A 23,294-nucleotide genomic window follows, 5' to 3' on the forward strand; every position below is an offset into this window, starting at 1 on the left:
TTGGTAAGAAGTATAAATACCACCATAGGCCAGGATGAAGGGTCTGTTCCTGTTCTTTAAATTCTGTTATCATTTCACTACAGGATAGAAAAGCAACAGTGGGGAAGACAGACAGCAAAGTAAATCAATTTCTCTTTAAGTAAAAATTCAACTAAATGGACTAGTGTTCACTTGTTATTCGTTAAGCATGCAAGCATAAGTTGAATTGATCGTATAAAGCAATTTTTATCCTACTCCACATTCCACTTTCTTTGATGACTGTTTGGATAAAGTAGTTTATAAACCAAACTAAATGACCCTCGTCTGATGACAACTTGGATCATTCCTGGATAATTAAAGAGATACACATGATTTGGATATCACAATAGATTTTCAGTGCTGCTACTGTGCTGGAAAATATAAGGAATCAAGTTTGGCAAAAAAAAAGCAGGCTCTAAAATGAATCTGAGTGGATAGCCACAGCACAGCAAAATTCATAACAAGTAGGAAAAATGCATGTTGTTGTAGAGTGTGGTGCACTGGAAACCTATGGCTGCAAACAAAAGTATATGGATGATAAATCTATAAAATTGCCAAATAGCATTTTGGGTAATATAAAGAAAGTTTGAAAAGTCATACCAGACTTGAAATGTTCACTGTTTCTCTTTTCACAGATACTGCTAGACCTGAGTTTCTCCAACATTATGTGTGTTAGTTTTGATAAAGAAAGTGTAAGGAGATAATTTAAAATTTGCACTGGGCAAATATTAGGCAACCATTAAAAGTACTGTGGATTAAAGTATACCCATTATAGATTGAACGTTAAGACCAAAGTTCAGTTGTACAGATTAAACAAAATGATTCCAGGATGAAGATCTAAAATTACAAGGCAGGGGTACTCTTCCACTGGAGTTGAGAAGGTTAACAAGATTTAATAGACCATTTAAATTTCTGGAAGGTTTTGCTGAATGAACGATGAAAGGTTATTTCCATTGTTAGGGAGTCACTTATCAACTTAAAAGTGTCACTAAAAGAGTGAGGATGTTAAGATAAACACATTGTAGCAAGTTATTAGAGTGTGGAATGCTTTGCCATTGCGAATAGTTGAAGAAGTGATGGAATGAACAGTCAAACATACAAAGCAGATGCACCAAAAGTAAGGCAGGAGATTAGTTTTGGATTATTTGAGCAAAAGCTGACCCAGACCTGAGGGGCTATAACTGTAAACCTCTATAGTTCCATGATGGAATGTAATGTCGTATTAATAGTGAATAAATTAAAGACAAATACGTGTAGAACTTCTCAATGACAAACGCGGCAGGTTTTTGTTAGCTGGGTTAAGTTCCACAAATGCAGAAACCCCTCTGTTTAAAATGGAAACATATCCATTTGAAAAATCCTTGAGAGTATTCATTCTTTACCTTACAGAGTGTCTATTTGTCCCAACTATGGTGCACCTCACAACCTCAGGGAATTTAAATACAGGATGACAACAGCCAAGACCATGAGACCTTACATGAGCATCAACTAGAAAATGGCATCTTACTAGCATGGAGCATGGGATGTACATGTACATCCCACAGCTTCTCTAGCTCCAGTAGCCCTATCCATCTCAAAGAAAAACAGAAATTGCTGGAAGAGCTCAGCAGGTCTGGCAGCATCTGTAGAGAGAAATCAGAGTTACTGTTTTGGGGTCCAGTGATCCTTCTTCATAACTGCTGTCCCAGTGGCCCCATCCATCTGTTGGGCTATTTACTTATGTGGTTAGTGTGTGGAAGTGTCTCAGAGTCCAGTGATAATTCTACTTCTCACCAATCAGTACTGTAAGGTTACTTTAGGGTCAATCCCAAATAGTCAATTAAAAGATAATTGACAGGTTAACTCAATCCCAAATTCAGTTTCCCAATGAAGAAAGCCATCAGTCATTTCAAAATCTAGGAAATGTTTGTGTATGTGTGAATGTGTGTTTATACATTTGCATATGAGGAAGAAAGTGAGGACTGCAGATGCTGGAGATCAGAGTCAAAACGTGTGGCGCTGGAAAAGGACAGCAGGTCAGGCAACATCAGAGGAGCAGCAGAGATGACGATTTGTCATAAGCCCTTCATCAGGAGTGTGTATGTGTGTGTGTGTGGGGGGGATGGGGGGGCGGGAATAGATAGAGGACTGAGAGATATATAGGCGCATGGAGGTGGGGATGGCGTAAGGTAGTTGAGAAGACAATAGGTAAGTGCAGGTGGGGGTGATAGTGATAGGTTGGAGGGGAGGGTTGAGTTGATTGATGGGAAGGAAGATAGGACAGTTCAAGAGGGCGGTACTGAGTTGGAATTTGTATCTGGGATGAGGTGAGGGGAGGGGGGATTAGGAAGCTAGTGAAGTCAAGGTTGATGCCATGTGCTTAAAGGGTCCCAAGGCAGAAGATGAGGCGTTCATTCTCTAGTGGTCAGGTAGCTTGGATTTGGCGGTGGAGGCAGCCCAGGACTTGCATGTCCTTGGTGCAGTGGGATGGGGTGTTGAAGTGTTCAGCCACAGGGCAGTGGGGTTGTTTGGTGCATGTGTCCCAGAGATATTCCCTGAAACATTCCACGAGTTGGCGTCCTGTCTCCCCAATGTAGAGGAGACTACATCGAGAGCAACGGACACAGTAGATGAGGTGTTTGGATGCGCAGGAAAATCTCTGCCTGATGTGAAAAAAAACTTTGGAGACTTGGAGTGTGGGTGCAGGTTTTACACCTCTTGCAGCAATAAGGGACGGTACCCCATCTGGAGGGTGGGTTTCTGCGCCCACACCTCCCTTGTCATCTGTGTCCTAGTCCCCAAAGGATCTTTTCGCATCCAGAAGAGATTTTCCTTCATATCCAAACACCTCATCTACAGTATCCATTGCTCTCGATGTGGTCTTCTCTACATTGGGAAGGCAGGACACCCTGGGACACACGCACCAAAAAACCCACCGCCCTGTGACCAACCACTTCAACTCCCCTTCCCACTCCTCCAAGAACATGCAAGTCCTGGACCAGCTCCACTGTCAAATTCAAGCCACCGGACAACTGGAGGAAAAAGCCTCATCTTCTGCCCTGGGATCCATCAACCACACAGCATCAACACTGACTTCATGAGTTTCCTAATCTTCCGTCACCCAACCTCATCCCAGATCCAACCCTCCAACTAAGCACCAGCCTCTTGAACTGTCTTACCTCTCCATCTTCCTTCCCACCTATCCACTTCACCCTCTTTACCGACCTATCACTATCATCCCACACCTGCATTGACCTATCGTCTTCTCAGCTATCTTTCCCCCACCCCCAACTCCCCACCCTCCTATTTATCTCTCAGCCCCCTCCACATTCCTGATGAAGGGCTTATGACCGAAACATTGACTGTCCTGCTCCTCGGATGCTGCCTGACCTGCTGTGCTTTTGCAGCGCCACACCTTTTGACTACATATCTGTATAAATGTGCCAGTGTTTATGTCTGAGTTTGTTAGGTTGCCAGCACTTCCTTAAAGTCCCTACAGGTGCCACACCTTGCAACATAACTCACTCTGACATTTGAGAATAATTACTGACATTCCTTTACCTAATAACTCCATCTAACAAACTGTGAGACAGGTTTTCAGTATTAACCTTTCTTTGGGCAGTAAATTAAAGGTAGATATTGAATTCCAAACTCACCAATGGGCCTTTTGAAAACCTGTCTGCTGAGACAGCCGTGGAGGCTCTGTCAGTTGAATGCAAAAGTATTCTGTGATGTGAAACCCCAAAAACCAGATAATTCAAGGCTTCAGATTATTAGCTGAAATCAGGGCAATATTATGGGTAGTTGTAGTCAGGGTATTTTGGACATATTGGATTTCCCTAACTTGTTTGAGGTATAATAGTTAAAGTGAGGTGATATCTAACATCATCTCTCCATTAGTCCTACATTTTTCTACCCGTTACCTCACAGGGATGGCAGTTGGCTACTCCAATCCTGTGCATTACTGTAAATTAGATTATGTAGGAGAGCCATCTAATTTCCCGAGAGACCAGGAAATGAGGGATGGTTGCAGTCACTGGAGTAATGGTTTACAATCTATGCCAATTCCCCCACCCCCCAATGCATCTTTGGAGGAAGAGTAGACATATCACCCTCTCTTTCGAGAACATTCCTTTACCTGTGGTTCTGGACCAACTAAAAGACATAAAAAGCTGCTCTTTCCTCTCCAACATCATGGGTCTTCTACCCCTTGAAATTACTCCACCTCTTCAGTAATGCAGTGTAAGTTTTATTGTTCATGAACAGGACCCTTAAGATTTCCTCAGGATCATGCCCAGATTCTTGCCCTCTGGCAGGACTCCTGGTACTGAGAGACTCAATGCTACCTGGTGTCTACAATTGTAATTTCCCACATTACAGAGAATGCCTGCTAAGGACACAGTTATACCTGCACATAAACGGAACAGACAAGGATGCAGTAGCAGTTGAATCTGCCCTCAAAGAGGCAAAGTGGGTCCTGTCAAACCAGGTCATTACTAAATGGATAGAGCAACTATCTTTCTTGAAAAAAATCGATACCTTTGCAGAGCAGGGGAGGCTGGCACAGCAGTACGATCTTGACTGGCAGCAGCAGGTGGTGAGATCGGCGATGCCATCAGGTTAGCGACAGCAGGCGGATTGGCTGAAGCAACAGGCATAGCAGCATAGGCAGGGCTGGATGCTGACGAAGCTGGCTGAGCGTGCTCAATAGGTGTGCTAATCCAAATTACAGAAGGGAAAACAAATCATGAAAAACAAGTCTCTCAGAGCAGAACAGATTTTAAAATCAAATCAACGATGGAATTTATCATCAGCTGAATTTTGGACTGCCAACATCTTGGAAATCACAGCAACATCGAACAGTTGGTCCTGGGCCTGAGAGAGAACCAATTTTGCAAATAGAATTAGAACTAAATAGTTGCTACACTAGATTATTACTTTGGATATGAAAAGTAACATGGATATTCTGTCTCCAATAAAATGATAAGTCACTGCTAGTTTATACTTTTCTGAGGACAGTTTCATTTCTGTAAAAATACATATGGAGGTACCTTGTCCAACAATTTGGCAGGCAGCTGCTCCCCACGCTCATTGATAGCGAAGATTAAAATATTATGTTATCAAACCAACACAGAGCAAAGCCAATCCCATATGAAGAGTCACAGAAACAGACACTTTGGGCCAACCAGTCCATGCTGAATATAATCCAAAACTAAACTTGCCCCACAGCTTGCACTTGGCCCGTATCCCTCTGAACATTTCATATTCATGTACTTATCCAGATATCTTTTAAATGTTGTAATTGTACCTAGATCGACCACTTCCTCTGGACGTTCATTCCACACACACATCACTCTGAGTAAAGAAATTGCCCCTCATTTCTTTTTTAAATCTTTCTCCTCTCACCTTAAAAATGTGCCCATAGTCTTGAACCCTAGGGAAAATACACCTGCCAGTCACCTTACCTGTACCCTTCATGATTTTATAGACCTCTATAAGGTCACTCCTCAACCTCCTTCACTCCAGTGAAAAAAGTCCTAGCCTATCCAGCCTTTTCTTATAACTCAAACCCTCCATTCCTGGCAACATCCCGTAAATTTCATCTGAACCCTCTCCAGCTTAATAATATCCTACCTATAGCAGGGCAACTAGAACTGGACATAGTCCTGCAGAAGAAGCTTCACCAACATCCTGGACAATCTCAACATGACATCCCAACTCCTTTACTCAATGGTCTGAGCAATGAAGGCAAACGTGCTAATGCCTTCTCAAGCACCCTACTTACATGTGATGGAAACTTCAAAGGATTATGTACCTGAACCTCCATGTCTCTCTGTTCTACAATGCTACCCAAGACCCTACTTTTAATTGTATAAGATCTACCCTTGTCTGTTTCCAAAATGCAATATCTCACATTTATTTATCCAAATTAAACTCCATCTGACACTCCTCAACCCATTGACCCAATTGATCAAGATCTCTTTGATAACCTTAGGTAACCTTCTTCAGTGTCCACTATACCACCAATTTTGGTGTCATCCGCAAACTTATTAACCATGTCTTCTATATTCTGATCTAAATCATTTATATAAATGATAAACAGAAGTAAACCCAGCTTCGATCCATTCAGAACACCGCTGGTAACAGGCCAAGCAGTCCAAAAAACCAATCCTCCACCACCACTGTCTTCTGCCATTAAGCTAATTTTGTATCCAATTTGCAAGCTCACCCTGAATCCCACATCATCTAACTTTACTAATTAGTCGACCATGCGAAATCTTATCAAAGGATTTACTATAGTCCAAGTAAACAATGTCTATTGCTCTGCCCTCATCAATCTTCTTGGTTACTTCCTCAAAAAACTCAATCATTTGTGAAGCACGAATTCCTTCACACAAAACCATGCTGAATTTCTATAATCATTCTTTCCTTCTCCAAGTGCACTTCTTTCAGATGCACCACTAACAGCTTACCGATCAGCGAAGTCAGACTCATATGTCTATAGTTCACAGGGTTCTTTTTACATTCCTTCTTAAACAAAGACACAACATTAGCCACTCTCCAGTCATCTGGCACCTCATCCGTAATTACAGATGATGCAAGTATTTCTGCAAGGGGCCCAGTAATTTCCTCTCTAACTTCTTAAAATGTCCTGGGATACATGAGATCAGGTACCAGAGATTTGTCCACCTTTATATTTTCTAAGACCTTCCTCTTCTGTAATGTGGACTGTTTTCAAAACATTAATATTTATTTCAGTGAGTACTCTTGCCTCTATTTCTTTCTCCACAGTAAAAACCAACACAAAATATTAATATCTCTCCCATCTCCTGAAGTTCAACACAAAGACGACCTCTGTATTCTTTAAGGTGCCCTATTCTCTCTAGTTGCTCTCTTGCTCTTAATGTACTTGTAGAATCTCTGGATTATTCTTCACTTTATATGCCAAGGCTATGTCATATCCCTTCATTGCCTCCCTGATCTCCCTCTTAAGAATGCTCCACACTCTTTATACTATTCAAGAAATTCATTTGAACCCAGTTGTCCAAATTTGATATCTGATTCTTTTTTATTCTTGGCTAAAACCTTTTAATGTCATTATTCAGCCATTGTTCCCCATCCTTACCTTTCACTGTAACAGGAACATAATGACTCTGATCTCTTGTTGTCAGACTTTTGAAAGCCTCCCACTTATCAGACATTCCTTTAGCTGCAAACAGTTTACTCCAATCAACATTTGAAGGTTCTTGAATCATAACATTAACATTTGCCTTACCCCAATTAAAAACTTTAACTTTTATGGAAGGCTTGTCTTTTTCCACAATTATTTTAAAACTAATAGAACTATGTTCACTAGACCCAAAGTGTTCCCCTACCGTCACTGCAGTCAGTTGCCCTGTCTTATTACAGAAGAGAAGGCCAAGATTTGCTCCTTCTCCAATAGGAACAAGTGAACTGGATGCAATTTACAGATAATTTATAATAGACGTTACTGTTATTATGATCCCAGCTGAGAGTAATACTAGACAAATCTGATCCCTGAATTAAACTTAGCTTGATAGATGATATATTTCATTTTTGAGATTAATTGACATGGCATTTAGTCACTAAAATATATTAATATGAGGCTGCAGATGTTAACAACTAAATATAAGTTTTTACACAAAAGAAATTAACAAACAAAGCTTTATATGACAGTTAGAAACATCTGAAAACAAAGATCAAACAAAGGCTTTGACACCATCTATTAAAGAGATGTAATCCCAGAGAAATATCATTCCTTTCTCATCTTTTTGAATCCTTATTTAACTGACACTATCAACAAGTTTCTTTACTATAAAGACAACTTTGAGTTTCCTGATATGAATGTTTCAAACTTCTGATTGACTAAACTTAAGCAGTTCTCACAACTTGAATATTTCTATACAAATTCATAGGCTAGAAGCAACTTCTGTTGACATGCCTGGTTCCGTGAACTGAACTGGAATGTACTTGGATCACTTGCTCGGAGAAACTATTCTACTTTCTAAACTGAACTTCTTCTGAATAAAAGCTTTGAACCTTCTGTTCTGAAGTAAAATCTAAAATCATTGCACTGTAATGCCTGTCATAATCACAACAGCATTAGCATCTTATTTATTAACACTATAGCGTCGACCAGAAACTTGACTGTAGTCATATATCTTTTTAAAACTGATGTATTTATGTCACTGTCCAAATTATTTTCTAAACTTTTCAAATGAAAACCTTCATAGAACTCACCAAATTCCACCTGGCTGTATTTTATTTAAACATCCGAATTCAAGTAGATATTCTACAATCAGCCTGTTAAGATAGTTCCCCTTCTATAGAGTGATAATGGATTCAGTATTCTAGGACAAGAACTGCTCTGACAATGTTATATTTAGTAAGGACCATAGTTTATATGTGAAAAAAAGAATTCTAGAGAGATCTTCGGTCATCCTGGGAAAAATGGTACAGAATCTGATGGAGGAAGACTACTGACATAAGAATGAATTCTCACCTTAAGAGGTAAAGCTTCAGCTAAATCGCTGTCATTATTAAAATATTGGCACTGACTTGAACCTAGAAAAAAACTAAACATTTGGGCACACTACTCCTTAAATACGGTTAAAGAGGTGATAGATTTTTCTTTGAGTAAATTTCACTCTGCTTGGACCATTGTCTTTAATACTGGCAGGAATAAAATGCTTACTTCTCCTAACCACTACAGGTTCACTGTGTGAGGGCAGGATTGCATTATCATTGTGGACACATTATCATTGTGGACAAATTATCCCACCAGTTATTTGGCATTGCAGGCTGTTAATTTGAATGATATTCTTTTATCCCATTTATTTATCCAGATTGAAAAGGAATTGCTGCATTTCATGGAATTTTGTTCTGAATCCCAGCACACTACTTAAACAGTAATTTCAATTAAATAAAATGGGCAAAGCTTTGGATTGATCCTAGAATATCCGTAATTGGCCAGGGTACCATTTACTTAAAGAAATACTTCATTTTCTCTCTCAAATGCAAACGCAATTTATCTGGCAATTCTTTAGTTCATCATGAATTGAATGATGTGTATTTTCAACTTGGAAATGGAAATAAATATCAGCAGTTTGTATAATAGGCAGACAGTCTGTAAAATCATATTTACATCAAAGCAGCAGGTTGAAAATACCAGTGTGCGTCAAACTCAAGCACCAGATTTATAGCATTATTCTCACCTTAACAAGTGCAAAGAAATCAAAATATACAGACCATCTTAGAATATAATTGACAAGGGCATGGAACAGGAACAGATAACAAAGTGACCAGGAATATCCATTATTTGCCCTGTCATGCAATGCATAAAACTGTACCCACCTTATCTTCGCCAAGAAATCCACTAAACTGCACAGCAGTTGAAATTCACTTTCAGCACCTCTATCGTACACTTACGAAGTAATTTGAGAGTACTGGTCCCTGATTTCAGATACTGAAGGCTATCCTCCAGACTGCAATGTTTAAGAATGGGTAACACGGAAAAATGTTTTGGAGTTTACTTGTGGAGTTTACTCCATTACGTAGATCAAATGACTGGTAAGATTTCTAAGTAAGACCAACTGAATCAGTGCCTTGGTGGTGGGTGGGAATATCTCAGTTGTACCATTAGCCACAACAAATAATTGACAGAATACAATGCATGTCCTGTGTCTACCATCTGATGGGCTTCTCATCCCTTGCAGTAGTAGATTTCACCCAATAAAAGCATATCATTCTCAGATTCATCATACATACTGCATTCTATGGAGTATGAGAGGAGGTACAGTAGCACTCACCACATTATGTAGTGAAGATAATCTGACCAACATAATCAAAAATAATAGCATTCAATCTCTTGCAATGGCCCATCCAATATATGCAATGGCACAATGAAAACCACATTAAGTCATGTTAATCAGCTGCATTTAGTACAGGACCCTTTGACAATCTTAAATTAATATCTAAAGAATTAGAGAGAAGAAAAAAATTACAAGAATATAAACGTCAAAGGTGGCAAAAGATCATTAGCCTGAAACCTTCCCTTTTAATATACATTTCTCTCAATTTAGCATCAATGGCATTTGAAGGTACCTAGGACTGGTAGATTATTCTCAGTATTTATCACGGATTATCGCTTCTTTCATTAGTTCAGAACTCTAATCCCATCATTATCTTGTTGAAACTATTGAATATTTTATGAAATTTAATAAGATTCTCCCTCTTAGCCATCTCTTTAGACAGTAAAGCTTAAAATTATTTTGGGTTCATTCCTGATGAAGGACTTTTGACCGAAACGTCAATTCTCTTGCTCCTCAGATGCTGCCTGACCTGCTGTGCTTTTCCAGCACCACATTCTCGTCTCTAACCTCCAGCATCTGCAGTCCTCACTTTAGCCTTAAAATTATTTTGGTCTTGTGTTGATATCTGTTCTTATACGTTAAAATAATTCATACTGCCATTCACTGCACTCTCACCTTTAATTTGTGAATCCTAGGCTATGACAACTGACCTCCAAGTGAAGTCTGCTCACTGAATTTTCTTGTTGGATTGATGCCCCACAGTTATGTTTATGTGCTCTAGAATATTTACCTTGCAACCTCCAGGACTCCACTCAACATTCTTGTAATCTAACAAGTAGCCTTGATTACTTTGATTATTTGATGCAATTCCATCTGTTTCCTTTACCCAGTGTTTTAACAGAGATATTATTTTGTATTAAACATATTCGGTTTAATTTTGGACCCAGCCTTATTTCCTATCCTTAACCATTTTATTACTCAGTTCATGCACTTTGCCAGCATTCCCATTACTTTCTGCTGATTAAGGAGCCTTCAATTTGGAATTTCATCAAAATCTTCTGAAAGCTCAAATGACAGGAAATTTTCCTCTACGCACTGAGATCAAACACCTTTATAAAGAATATGTTTACACATTGCTGCACATTGTTAAGCAGAGAAATCTTCCCACACTGGAGAGAATTCCTCTGTTTTAATGTCCTCAAAGTCTAGAAGGTTTATGTTCTGAACTTTTATAGGTAATTCACTAGCACACTTTATCATCCCAACTTCTGTGCAGTTAAGTGGTGGTGAGCAATCACAGGTCACTTTCCATAGGAAGGATAGGAAATTACAGGGAGACACTGAGACTGTGTTCAACGCATCTCAAGAACAAGTTAGTGAAGTTCTGAGACATTACTGGTATGATGATCACAGTTGATTGCAATATTGGACATTTCAGATCCCAGAATGAAACCTAGCTTGATAGATCATATATTTCATTTTTGAGATTGATTAACATGGCATTTAGTCACAAAATATTCATATGAGGCCGCAGATGTTAACAACTGAACATAAATTTTCACATAAAAGAAAAAAATAAACAAATGAAGCTTCATATGACAGTTAGAAAGATCTTAAAACAAATGTTAAAACAAGGTTTCAACCCATTTTCCAACACTGTCAAAGAGATGTAATCTCATAGAAATATCATTCCTTTCTCAGCTTTTTGAATACTTACTTAACTGACACTGTCAACAATTTTCTTTATGTAAAGACAATTTTGTGATGCCTTTCTGAATTTATTGACGTGAATGTTTCAAAATTCTGATGGACTAAACTTTATCACTTCTCACAACTTGAAGATTTTGATATAAACTCTTCTGGTTTGGAAGCTTTACAGACTAGAAACAACTTCTGTTGTAGCACCTGATTCGTTGAACTGAACTGAAAAATACTTGGATCATTTGCTAGGAGAAACTATTTTACTTTCTGAAATGAACTTTAGATTCTTCTGAACAAAAGCTTTGAGCCTTCATTTCTGAAGTCAAATCTAAAGTTATTGCATTAAAGTGCTTATTCTGCCAGTTGTAATCATAACAGTATTAATGTTTTATGTATTAACACCTAAGGGTCAACCAGGCTCTTGACGGCAGTCATGTGTTTTCTTGAAAGTGATGTACTTAGATCACCGTCCAAATTATTTTCTAATCTGTTTGAATTTTAAAAAAACTTCATAGAATTCACCAAATTCCATCTGGTTCTATTTTTAATTAAATATCCAAGTTCAAAAATATGAAATTAATGTATGTTAAGTACCTTTAATCACACTGGTTCACAATTTAGGAATATCAAAAAGTACAAAGATGTTTGGAAAGGAAATCAGCAACACCAATATAACTTGCCAGCAATACTCACATCCCAAGAACAAATAAACCAAAACCTTTCCTCATAAAGATAAGATCCATTATATGATGAATTTATCTCAAGGCTAAAAATCTCGATTTAAGAATAACTAGTTCACAAGATAGTGTAATGTGCATGTGCTAGCTGAAAACCATACTGAGCTTAATGTAATGTGCTCTTTGATAAATAGACCACTGTATAGTTTCATATTTTTAATACAGCGACTTGGGTGACATATCACAAGACTTAACAACAATGGATCCTTAATACCTTGGAGAACAGCTGACAGAATTGTGCTTCTCTTTTCCACAAAATATATAGCAGAATGAATACATTGTAATATATAAATCACATTCTGTTTTTCAAACCAACGTGTGAAAAAAAGTTTCACTTGTCATTGTGCATTTGAACCTCAGTGACCAAAAGTATTAACAATGTTCAGCTTAAATTACTAGAGACCAGTCTTAAATAAAACAGACAGTGAGTAGAGAGAGGCAGAGAGAGACAAAACAGCAGCACAGAAAGAGAGAGAGAGAGAGAGAGAGAGAGAGAGAGTGTAAGACAAACACTCAGACTGAAAGAAAGATGCATTTAGGGGCACACATGCAGAGGCACATACATAGATAAAGAGGGAAATAGAGACAGCGAAAGAAAGAAATAGAGATTGAGAGAAGGTGCACACATTACCTGGTCTCAGCAGTGACGAACCTGTCCTCCATGAAGCTACCAAAGTGAGGAAGGGTTGGTGAAGAGACAGGCAGCAGTGAAACCAGAATTATTGTTAAAAACATGTGCAAGTGAGGCTCAAGTAAACAATCACAGCAGGAAAATGTAACACCTTGAAATAAGTATTAAAAAGGTTCCCGCAAAATAGGAACACACATATGAATATTTCATCAGATAACATTCCTGATTTGCTCCAGCATTTGACAATTCATTTGTCTGCTCCCTATGACTGAACCAGATATTTGAACTATAATTAGATAAAACCATGTATTTTGTGGGATGGAAGAATATGATGGAGGAAAAAAGAATAAATCATGATTGTTCTAAGTGAAATTGATAGGACAGGAGGTTATAAACAGAAGGTAGGCAAGTTACAGCAGACTCCCAATCAATCAGTTATCCACAAAGATTGGGAGGGTGGGAGAGTAAGGCTCATGTTGTGATGGTCACACAATGATTGCAACACAATAATATTAAGGGAGTATTATTTTCAATGTGGGAACTTCTCAACAGCAGTACTTAGTGGTTGAGGTTGAGCATCTTCTACCATAATGCAACTGTTATTTGCTTAACGTTTGTGCACATTACAGATGTAGTAACCATCTAAAAAATGTAACAGTAATGGCTCTTGCATTGCTACTGTGATCAACCTTCTTCCTCTATGTTAAGGGCCTTTGTGTTGGGATCAGTGAAAAAGAAACAGAGCAAGTATGACTGATAGAGAAGCTGGTATTTCTCTATCCCATGCAATGATTACAGGAACTGTTCAATCTGTTGTGCAGACTTTTTCTTCTAACCAAACTCTGTTGATCTCACGTTATAGATCAACAGTTATACCTGGCCTAGATTACTTTATGCAGATCGATACCTTTTTGCAATAATAGTGTTAATGTAGCAAACTCCAGTTGAAGTCTTGTGAATTGTAATTTGTTAAAATCCTGACTGTGATACAAAAGCATCCATTGATTCAAAGTACCTCCTGCCTTATGAAATTCACTGTTAGGCATGCCCCATAATGCAAACTCTAAGGGCCAGGAGACTAGACAAAGTGTGGGTGGGAGAATACCTTGAAAATTTGCAGGGATTACAAATCTTCAAAGATGCACTTCCACATTATACATTGTAAAAATGGAACAGTTTGTATTGGAGAGCTCACCCAAAAATGGCAGTTTGCCAGTTTTAAAGTCATTTATTCAGTACCAAGACCAGCACTTAAGATGGGTCGAAGTACAATATTTGTATAAGTACAACGCCTTTGTTCTTCGCTGACCGTTGATAATGAGATGTGCTTGAATCCATAGAGAACAATGAAAAGAAAACTACTGAAACAAAATAAAATCAGTGAACTTGTGCACGGTGCTGAATGAATTACAATTTCATGCAACCCACCAATCACACGATTAGTTGACGCACAAAAAACACACTCACAAAAGGGATATTATAGGCTAATTTTATTTTTGTGGTGATGACATTCATTGAAAAAAAAATCAACAGCCAAGACAGTCATTGTGGTGTCAACGATTCTTCAGGCTTCAAGCAGCATTAAGTCTTTGGCTCACTACCTACCAATCCCTCCCTCCATTCCTAAGGTGAATTGTCTAGACATGTGTAGAAAAGTGACAGTGAACTAGTTTAGTGTTAATGTTGGGAGCTAGTTGAGTGAAGTGACTTTTAAAGTGGTAACAGGTTCATCATTTGCTGTAAAGTATAATCATGATGAAAATCAAAAGACTGTTGCTAGAATCTCAGATGGTGACAAAACTTTTCAAGAAGGCATGTCAAGTTGTTGTATATCTTCATACAAGTGGACGATGGATTAGTATTGGGCTGTGACTCATGAGAAGAAACAATAACTGGACAGCCCATTTTATTTCCTTTTCTGTTTAAGTAAACTTTATAGGAATGGGCTTCTGATTCACTCTTGCCCATTTAGTACTGTGGCCTAAGACCAATTCATACCCTATTATTTTGAAACATCATTTAGAGTCAGAGTCATAGAGATGTACAGCATTTCAGATATAAATAAATGTTAGAGAACTGATGTTGTAAGTGTCAGTGAGAAAAAAAGTATTTAGGTTTCAATGCCAAAAGTTTCACCGTCAGAATTGTGAATGAAAAGCTATTTCCTAGCAACAGTCTTAAATGAACATAGACATGGTCAGATACAAGACAAGACAACTCCACGAGCAGACAACACCAGTAACTATACAGAATAAACAAACTATGTAATCTGCTCAGAACACACCTAAGATTTTAAAAATTCCTAGACAAACAGAAATCCTGCTCATGTTGGCTCAACTACCATCAAAATAGAAGAAACTGGATGAGACACCAGAACAAACCATTTGGATATTTCAAATACCTAAACTGTAAATTGATTTTATTGTTTAATAAATTTGCAAGCAATTGACTTATTTTAGTTATTTGTTACATGGGCAGAGCTTTCATGGAAACAAACTATGTGTTAGATGATTGGTTAGTTTGGCTTTGAAATATCCAATTAGAACAAACATATAAAGGAGATATATTAAAGAACCAAAAAGTCCCATGGCTGCCATTCACAAAACACAACTTCGACTAAAAGCTATAACGCAGTGTTCCAATAATCACCAATAGTAAAGATACTGCCAGGTACAGGGCCACACATAATAAAATGTTTCAGATTCAGTCCACCGCCATGCCTCCCCTCAAATGTTGAATGCATTTGTAGTCAGCCATTCAGCATTTACAATTGGACCTATCTCAAGGGAGACAGGGACAAAAAAATTAAGATGCAGGATTCATATCTTTCTTACTATTCAATAAACTTCACTGGAAAGTGCAATTGTTGAATATTGGGGAGGGTGTTATCAGACTTGACTAAGATAACTACCACTTGCCATCAAAAAGATTGTGAATGAGAAATGCACTAATGGAGAGGTACTGAAGAACTTCTCCGAGGGCACTGAACTTCACATCTCACATCCCACATTAAATCCCACAATTACCAGTGCTTGAGCCAATTGAAGCTACATGGCAAAGGAATAGTCTGCTATTTCTACAGAACACTGTTTGGACAGGGTTGGAGTTGTACCAGAAAGAAAAGCATCCTATTCAGATGTCTAACCCCAGATTACTGGGTTCATTGAAGTGTGATATATTGACTCAATCCAAGTACTGGAGATTTTGAACATGGACACTAAAATTTTGCTTCTCATCATTGTGTTCTAAAAGTTAAAATTATTGAAATGGTGGAGTTTAGTTACGTTTTGTGATTGGCACATGGAGATGCAGTATCTCCCTACTGGCCTACAAAATACTACATTGAATGCAAAACTTAAGACCTAGAGGAATCACAGTTTCCTGGTGCTACAAAGTTCTTCACACTTAGTTCATACTACAGCTTGTTAATTTTGCACCTCTCCATTCCAGAGATTAAAATGCAAGCTGACAACTGTCAAATTATAGGTCTTTTCCCCCCAATTTTTAATTTTGTTTAAATTTATCACATGTATTTTTGTCCATCAAATGTGGATGTACTTAGTTGGCAGATGGGACGATCTGGGTCATACAACTTCTATTTTGTTGGCATCTGACTATGTATTTGAAGAGAGTGGATAGTGATCCAGATAGCACCTTGTGTTGGTTCCTTCACTCATTCCACCCTATTAGACCTTCACGCAACCCTATTCAAGATGAACGTATCACAAAACAGACAAGATTACCAATGTTACTTCACTGCCTATCATGAAAATGACAAGAGGATTTCTTTTCCTCACTACAGTGATTGAACATTTCAAAACTAGGCCAAAAGTATCAAGAATCAAAAATTCTGTTGAAGATAAGCTTTCAGTTTAATAAAATGAGAAGTGAAGAAATGAACCTCAGAACATATAAGCCACAGAAGAGATACTGCGAAAGCCAGCATTATTCACTAAATAAAAGTGACAAAACTACAGAGAAAGACAATAGCTGCTGGAAGGAAAGGTGAGAAATGTAAGATTACAGCTTATATCATGCTGATTTTAGTTCACAACTATTTTAAAGGCAGGTAAAGCCATATCTGTCTTTCTCAGCCACTGCAGTTAGGGGTAGGTCCCACGCACAGAGGGGCTCCAGCCGAGGCCCATAGCTTAATCTACATTTCAATCTGCTTGCAGTCTTAACATAGGGAAATAACTGTCTTCCAGGAGGGGAAGGGAATGTTACTAAAGATAAGAGAATAGATTAGACTCACAGGAAGAGGCAAGGCTATCACGGCAAATGTTAGATGCAGAATGACTCCAGCGTGCAGAAAACAGACCATTAAAGCACATGATATGTACAAGCATCAGACAGGTAAAAAGGCCAGAGCTGCAAGACATTAACAAAAGCGTACATGAGCATGTACAAGTAAAAACTGTCAGGCATGGTGTACAGAAAGCATACACAGCAGCAGCTTGAAATATGTTTGTAGGGAGAATTTTGCATGTACACAGTCATTAAGGAGTCTTGGAACCTGGTCCCCATAGTGCCACTCCATGATTTTCTCTACAAAGTGCTAAACTCCTATCAGCATTTGCCTAAGTCAAAATTATATTTTGTCAGTACATACATAACCAAAACTAAGGCAATTTGGCTAGAGTTTCTTTTAGCTCCAAGTACCATTTTGATGGTTGATGCCGAGCTCCAGCCCCATCTAATATTTATTCCCCCTTCCACACCACAAGAGGAAGGCTAAAGCAATAAGGAACCATATCCTCAGCCAATTTAAATCTTGCTTACCCTGTTGTTTAATAACATTTGTCCTTGGTGATTTCTCTCAGTTAAATTGGACAAACAAGACCAATTTCCACATCTTTCAGCCATCATCATTTCAAGAAACATAATGGCACAGGTTGGGTGCATGGGGAATGTTCCTCGATCCTGTGCTATCATGTTTCAATACAAAACTCTGAAAAAAAAATAAAATCTAGGCCTTCTTCAAATCAGTTCAGTGTATTGCCCTTTTGAAAAAAAGCAAACTAAGGAAAAGCCTGCAATTACATCAGGAAGTTTCAAAAAGGTGGATAAAGAATGGTGTCATCAGCTTGCTACTTCTGCGAATCAGCCATCTTTCAGAAGCTTAAGTACAGGATATGATTTCATAAAGTTACAACAACTTCCCAGTAAAGTGCAAAAAGACAGGACGATAGACAACAAAGAAGCACAGATATACAGACAAATGGGATGAAGATACTACTGTCAGAAAGAAACCCCTGTTTACTGCTCCCCATTCTGGATCAACACCATTTGGGATAGCATGCACTCATCAGAGTGAAGAACATGCATTTTTTTTTATATGGAAACTGCATAAAAACAAAATCACTCCAGTTTAGTGTTTTTCATGCTGGGTCTGTGACAAGTAGTCTGCTGTGCACATAACCCATGTCCTGTGATCATCATGTATTCAAGGTTCCCAGGCAATGGGATTGGCCAGCTTATATTATACTATTAGTTTAAAATAATGCTTTCACACACAAAAAATTTTTTTTTTCAAAAAAGTATATTTGTGAAAAGTCATAATGATCTTTAAGCATAGCCGCTGAAAATTGGTTTACTTAGCAATAGAAGATGAAGGTGTTAAATTTGGGTGTTAGGAAACTGAGCAAATTTGTATTGATTGAATATTATTTCTTCACAGATGACGAAGACATTGTCCAGCAAATGTTTTAAAAATAAAAATGACAATCCATGGTTAACTGGGTCAGTGCAACCACTGTATGGCTGATATCAAAAATGTGGAGACCTGTTTAGGTTTTGATTCGGGGAGAAGGAAGGAGGAGGTGAGAGTTGAATGGATAAATTAGATGGCACTGACTTTAGGCAATGAAGCAACTGATGATGACATGGAGGCAAAAAAAAAAGCAAACCTTTTGGGATAGGTCAAGCATCAAATGTCAAACCTGCACACAAGCACACAAAATATCACCAACTCTTATCATGCAAACATGCAGTGAGTAAGCATACTAATCAGCCATGGAGGAAATATCCCAGCCATGGAGGCAATATCCCAGCCATGGAGGCAATATCCCAGCATGGGTAGAATGTCACAATCAAGGAGGGCATGTCTCAGCCATGAAAGGAATGCCTCAATCATGGAGGCATCCAGCAGAAATTGGGTTAGTTTTTGGTTTGGAAAAGGAACAGCCCATTGCAGGTTGGATATTTCCCTATGTCACAACCAGACAAGCAGTTTACCTGAAAGGCCTCTTTTTGTTTCAGCTGTCGCCATGGAACAGAATCTTCAAGAACACAATACTGAGGAAGTCTATTTGCCCACGTGTCACACCTGTATCGCTTACTGTGTCCATGAAACAAACTCCAACCAGAATTTTAAGAAGCCTGCCTCCACTTATGTAATTAGTCAAAATTTATTCCTGCTTTGTCTTGTTTCTTAGCTGCCTGGTAGAGAGCATCCTTCAGAATAGAACTCAGTCAGAAACTTCTCCACAGAATACCCCTCCAGTCTCAGTGGTTCCCAAGTGATTTGATGACATTTATTTTAGTGCTTTGTTGATATAGTGTCCTGTCAAGTGTTAGCACTGTGTAACTAACCCTAACTTGAAATTAACTGTTAAATATTGGTAAATAGGACAAGCAAATACTGGCATGCAAATGTTTAATACCTTATTTGAAGTCTCACATTTACTGGAATGCTTTCTTTACTAATATTCATTTTGAATGTTCAGTTTAATGTTTAATGTCCAATCTGCATTCTGATGTAACTGTGTTAATACTACAAAACACAAAGCTTTCACTTCAATGTATCAGGACTCCCTCATTATCATGATGGCACAGTCTTTCAACAGGGAGCTACTCCACAGACCTCTGACTGGGTCCTCCACCAGTACACAAATATAAATAGCTGCTTCATCAAGAAAGAGCTCCTTCTTAAACTGCATTGAAGTCATAACTTTAGAACAATAATTTAGAATAAATCAGTTTTCCAAAATTCATAGTTCAGTTTACTTTCTTTCAATAAAATACTTTGATTTGAGTTATTTATATCAGATTCCCTACAGTGTGGAAACAGGCCCTTCGGCCCAACAAGACCACACCGACGAGTAACCCACCCAGACCCATTTCCCTCTGACTAATGTACCTAATACTATGGGCAATTTAGCATGGCCAATTCACCTGACCGGCACATCTTTGGACTGTGGGAGGAAACTGGAGCAAACCCACACAGACACGAGGAGAATGTACAAACTCCACACACAGTCGCCCAGGCTGTGCTGTGAGGCAGCAGTGCTAACCACTGAGCCACTGTGCCACCACAGTGTTCAGTTGTCCTGTCCTCTTTTAGGTTGGCTTGGTAGTACCACATCTCATGTCTCCAACAGAATTTTAAACTAAGAAAAGCAGCATTAATGAGTACAGTTCATTGCCTTTATGTCCAGATTCTGTTACCTCTTTTCATAGAGTCTGGCTTCTGTCAGTCCTTTTAATGGCTGTACATAATCCAATTGATGTCAATAAAACATCAAAAACTTGTATTCTTAGCCATTCATGAATAGACCAGAATTTACACTGCATCTAATTTTTGTTAATGTTCAGTCCACGATCAACATTTTAGTTAGCCTGAAGATCATGTTATTCACAAGCTTGGAACACAGTTTAAAGAGATCTCTGAGTGGTGGACTGCCCAAACATCTGAAAGAAAAGCTAAGACTCACACATTCAGTTATGGACTCTTTGGTGTTTTAACTCATTTAATGGATCATTCCAATTCCAGTCAAACTGTTCAAAAATTCATTCACTAAGGACATCTTTCCACCTTAAAAATGTTCAGAAAATATTGTGGCAATGCCATTATTACATAATATTAAAGATAATTTCTCAGGTCATTTTAAGTGGTCACTTCACTTAACCTTTGTGCTCTATATCTCCTCTTGATTTCCTGATGCCCCACCCCGACCATGCTGCTTTCAACAAACAGAAGTGTAGTCACACTAAAGTGATACCCAAAGCATTGTAGTTTACAACAACAATGCATGAAGAACTACAAGTTTAAACTTGGTAATGGGACAACATGTATTGCTGGTTGTAATCAACATTTATTCTTTAGGTGGGGATCTATGTATTGAATAACTGTGATAACTTTCTAACAGATTAGGTATGAATAAAACTCTATGTAATTTTAGGCTGATCACAGAGGTGTAACAGTGCAGAGGGAGGCCATTCGTATCTTCATGAGCCTTCCAAATGACCTAGTGCCAATCTCTTGATTTTCCTGGTAATTCCTACATATTATTTCTATTCAAATAATCATCTAATTCCTTCTTGAATGCCTAACTTGAACCCCTTCCATGCCCTAACTATTCACTACGCAAAAGTTTATTTTTCTCACACAAACAAAAATTTCTGGAAAGTCTCAGCAAGTCTAGCAGCATCTGTGGAGAGAAATCAGAGTTAATGTTTCGGGTTCAGTGACACTTCTTCAGAATGAAGACCCATCAATCTGAAGAAGGATCACTGGACCAAAAACATTAAGTCTGATTTCTCTCCACAGACGCTGTCAGACTTGCTGAGATTTTCCAGCAATTTCTGTTTTTGTTTCGGATTTCCAGCATCCGCAGTTCTTCCAGGTTTTAAAATAGTTTCTCACCTCTTCTGCTTCTTTGTATTTTCTTTATTTTAGATTTTGGACCAAATTGGGAAAAGGACTGCTTTAAACCTGCTGGAGGAGTTGCTGCATTTTAAAAACAGTTACTGGAATTCATTGTGAGTTATGTTTCCATTGTTGCTATATTCAAGTAATGGGAGAGAGATCTAAGAATCTATTGTGGTGGGTGTTCAGAGTGAGCTTTGCCCAGCTTCAGATTGTTGATTGGTTTATACAATTGGGAGTAGTGGTAGATGCCAGAGGTCACTCAGCATGACAACAACTCTGATTGGCTCCTGGGCAGGTGAACAATTTAGGTGTGAATAATACAGGAAGACTTTGTAGTTTTCCTCCAAATTGTAGAAAAAGTGTCTCTCTCTTCCTATCCTTGCAATGAAGTAATTAATGACTGGAAGACAGTTAGTTATACTCTCCCATCTATTGCCATCAGCTGTTGCCTTGAACCAGAAACTGAAATTATTGAAAAAAATCTAGAAGTAAGGAGAAAGGAGAACAGAAAGTCTTCAGAATGCAAAAAGGACACCTCATCAAATCCTGTGCACTGGTGCTATTATACTATTATACTATGGAGTGTTTTTCCCTCCATCCATTCCTGAAGAAGGGCCTGTGCCCGAAACGTCGAATCTCCTGTTCCCTGGATGCTGCCTGACCTGCTGTGCTGTTCCAGCAATAAAGTTTCAACTTTGATCTCCAGCATCTGCAGACCTCACTTTCTCCTCCATCCACAACACCCATGTTTGCTAAAAAGCAAAATCCTGTGGATACTGGAAATCTGAAGCAAACGTAGAGAATGCCGAAGAAACTCACCAGGTTGCAGCATCAATAGAGAAAGAAACAAAGTTAAAGTTTCAACTTTGATATGATTCTTCTTCAAAACTCATGTTTGTTTGTTTGACTGTTTATCAGCCCTTCACATTTACTGATATTGACATACATAAGTAGCATTTGTGGTACACTGTGTATGTCTGTATGTGTTTATGTAGTGTTTTAGGAAGGGAATTATTTCAACTAGTTGTTGATAATTCATATTTTTGTTTGTCTTCAATTATAATTGATTTATTTGTAACAATCAAAAACAACAAATGCTGGAGATCACAGTGGGTCAGACAGCATCCATGGAGAGAGAGCAAGCTAATGCTTCGTGTCTAGATGACTCTTCATCAATTAGTGGTTCTTATTAAATTCAGTGCTTTCTTTCTATTAAACATGTACATTAGGGACTTAGAGTCCTTTGATTCAACCTTTAATGATGATAACACTGGGAGTAATGGGGCTTGAGTATCAATGCAAATTTCCAAGTGGGTTATAAAAATGTGAAACCACCCGTGCTCACCCAACCCCACCTACTCCCTCACCAACAACATCATGATTTCTCACCTTTAGGTTCTGTCATGCCCCTGCTAGCCTCTGTGGCTCTCCATCTCAGACAGTTGGTTTTTCCAGCTTTGATTTATGCAAGCTCCTCTCCTTTGATTACTATTGGTAAAGCCTTCATCTACCTTGTACATGGCACTTGGCATTTTCTCCCAAACCCCCCACTTTTGCTTTTATGTCTCCATTAGATTTCTGAACAACTCCATGGCTGCCTTCTCAGAATCCATTTTTTAAGCTGCATTTTTTTTCCAAACTATATGACTCTACGACACCCAAATAAGAAAAATATCTACAGACACTCCAACCACACGGGATGAATGTAGATTTCTCCAGCTTCCTCATTTCCCCTCCCCACA

The 23,294-nt window shown here is 38.4% G+C and overlaps 1 protein-coding gene across 6 annotated transcripts in view; it reads right to left on the reverse strand.

Moving 5' to 3' along the window:
• The window catches only part of ldb3a (LIM domain binding 3a), a 206,064-nt gene that overhangs the window by 64,880 nt on the left and 117,890 nt on the right, over positions 1-23,294 (reverse strand). For 5 of the 6 annotated variants that reach the window (XM_087982634.1, XM_087982636.1, XM_087982637.1 and 2 more), the window contains exon 6: positions 4,537-4,713. In XM_087982634.1, coding sequence (XP_087838760.1) covers positions 4,537-4,713 — 177 coding nt within the window. Of the gene's footprint in view, positions 1-4,536; positions 4,714-12,899; positions 12,936-23,294 lie in introns of all 6 variants that reach the window. The other variant, XM_087982639.1, reaches the window with a different exon arrangement.

Source organism: Chiloscyllium plagiosum, unplaced genomic scaffold, assembly GCF_037043375.1.
Source record: "Chiloscyllium plagiosum isolate Xiang-an unplaced genomic scaffold, Cpla_swu_hap1 HiC_scaffold_43, whole genome shotgun sequence".
Lineage (NCBI taxonomy): Eukaryota > Metazoa > Chordata > Chondrichthyes > Orectolobiformes > Hemiscylliidae > Chiloscyllium > Chiloscyllium plagiosum.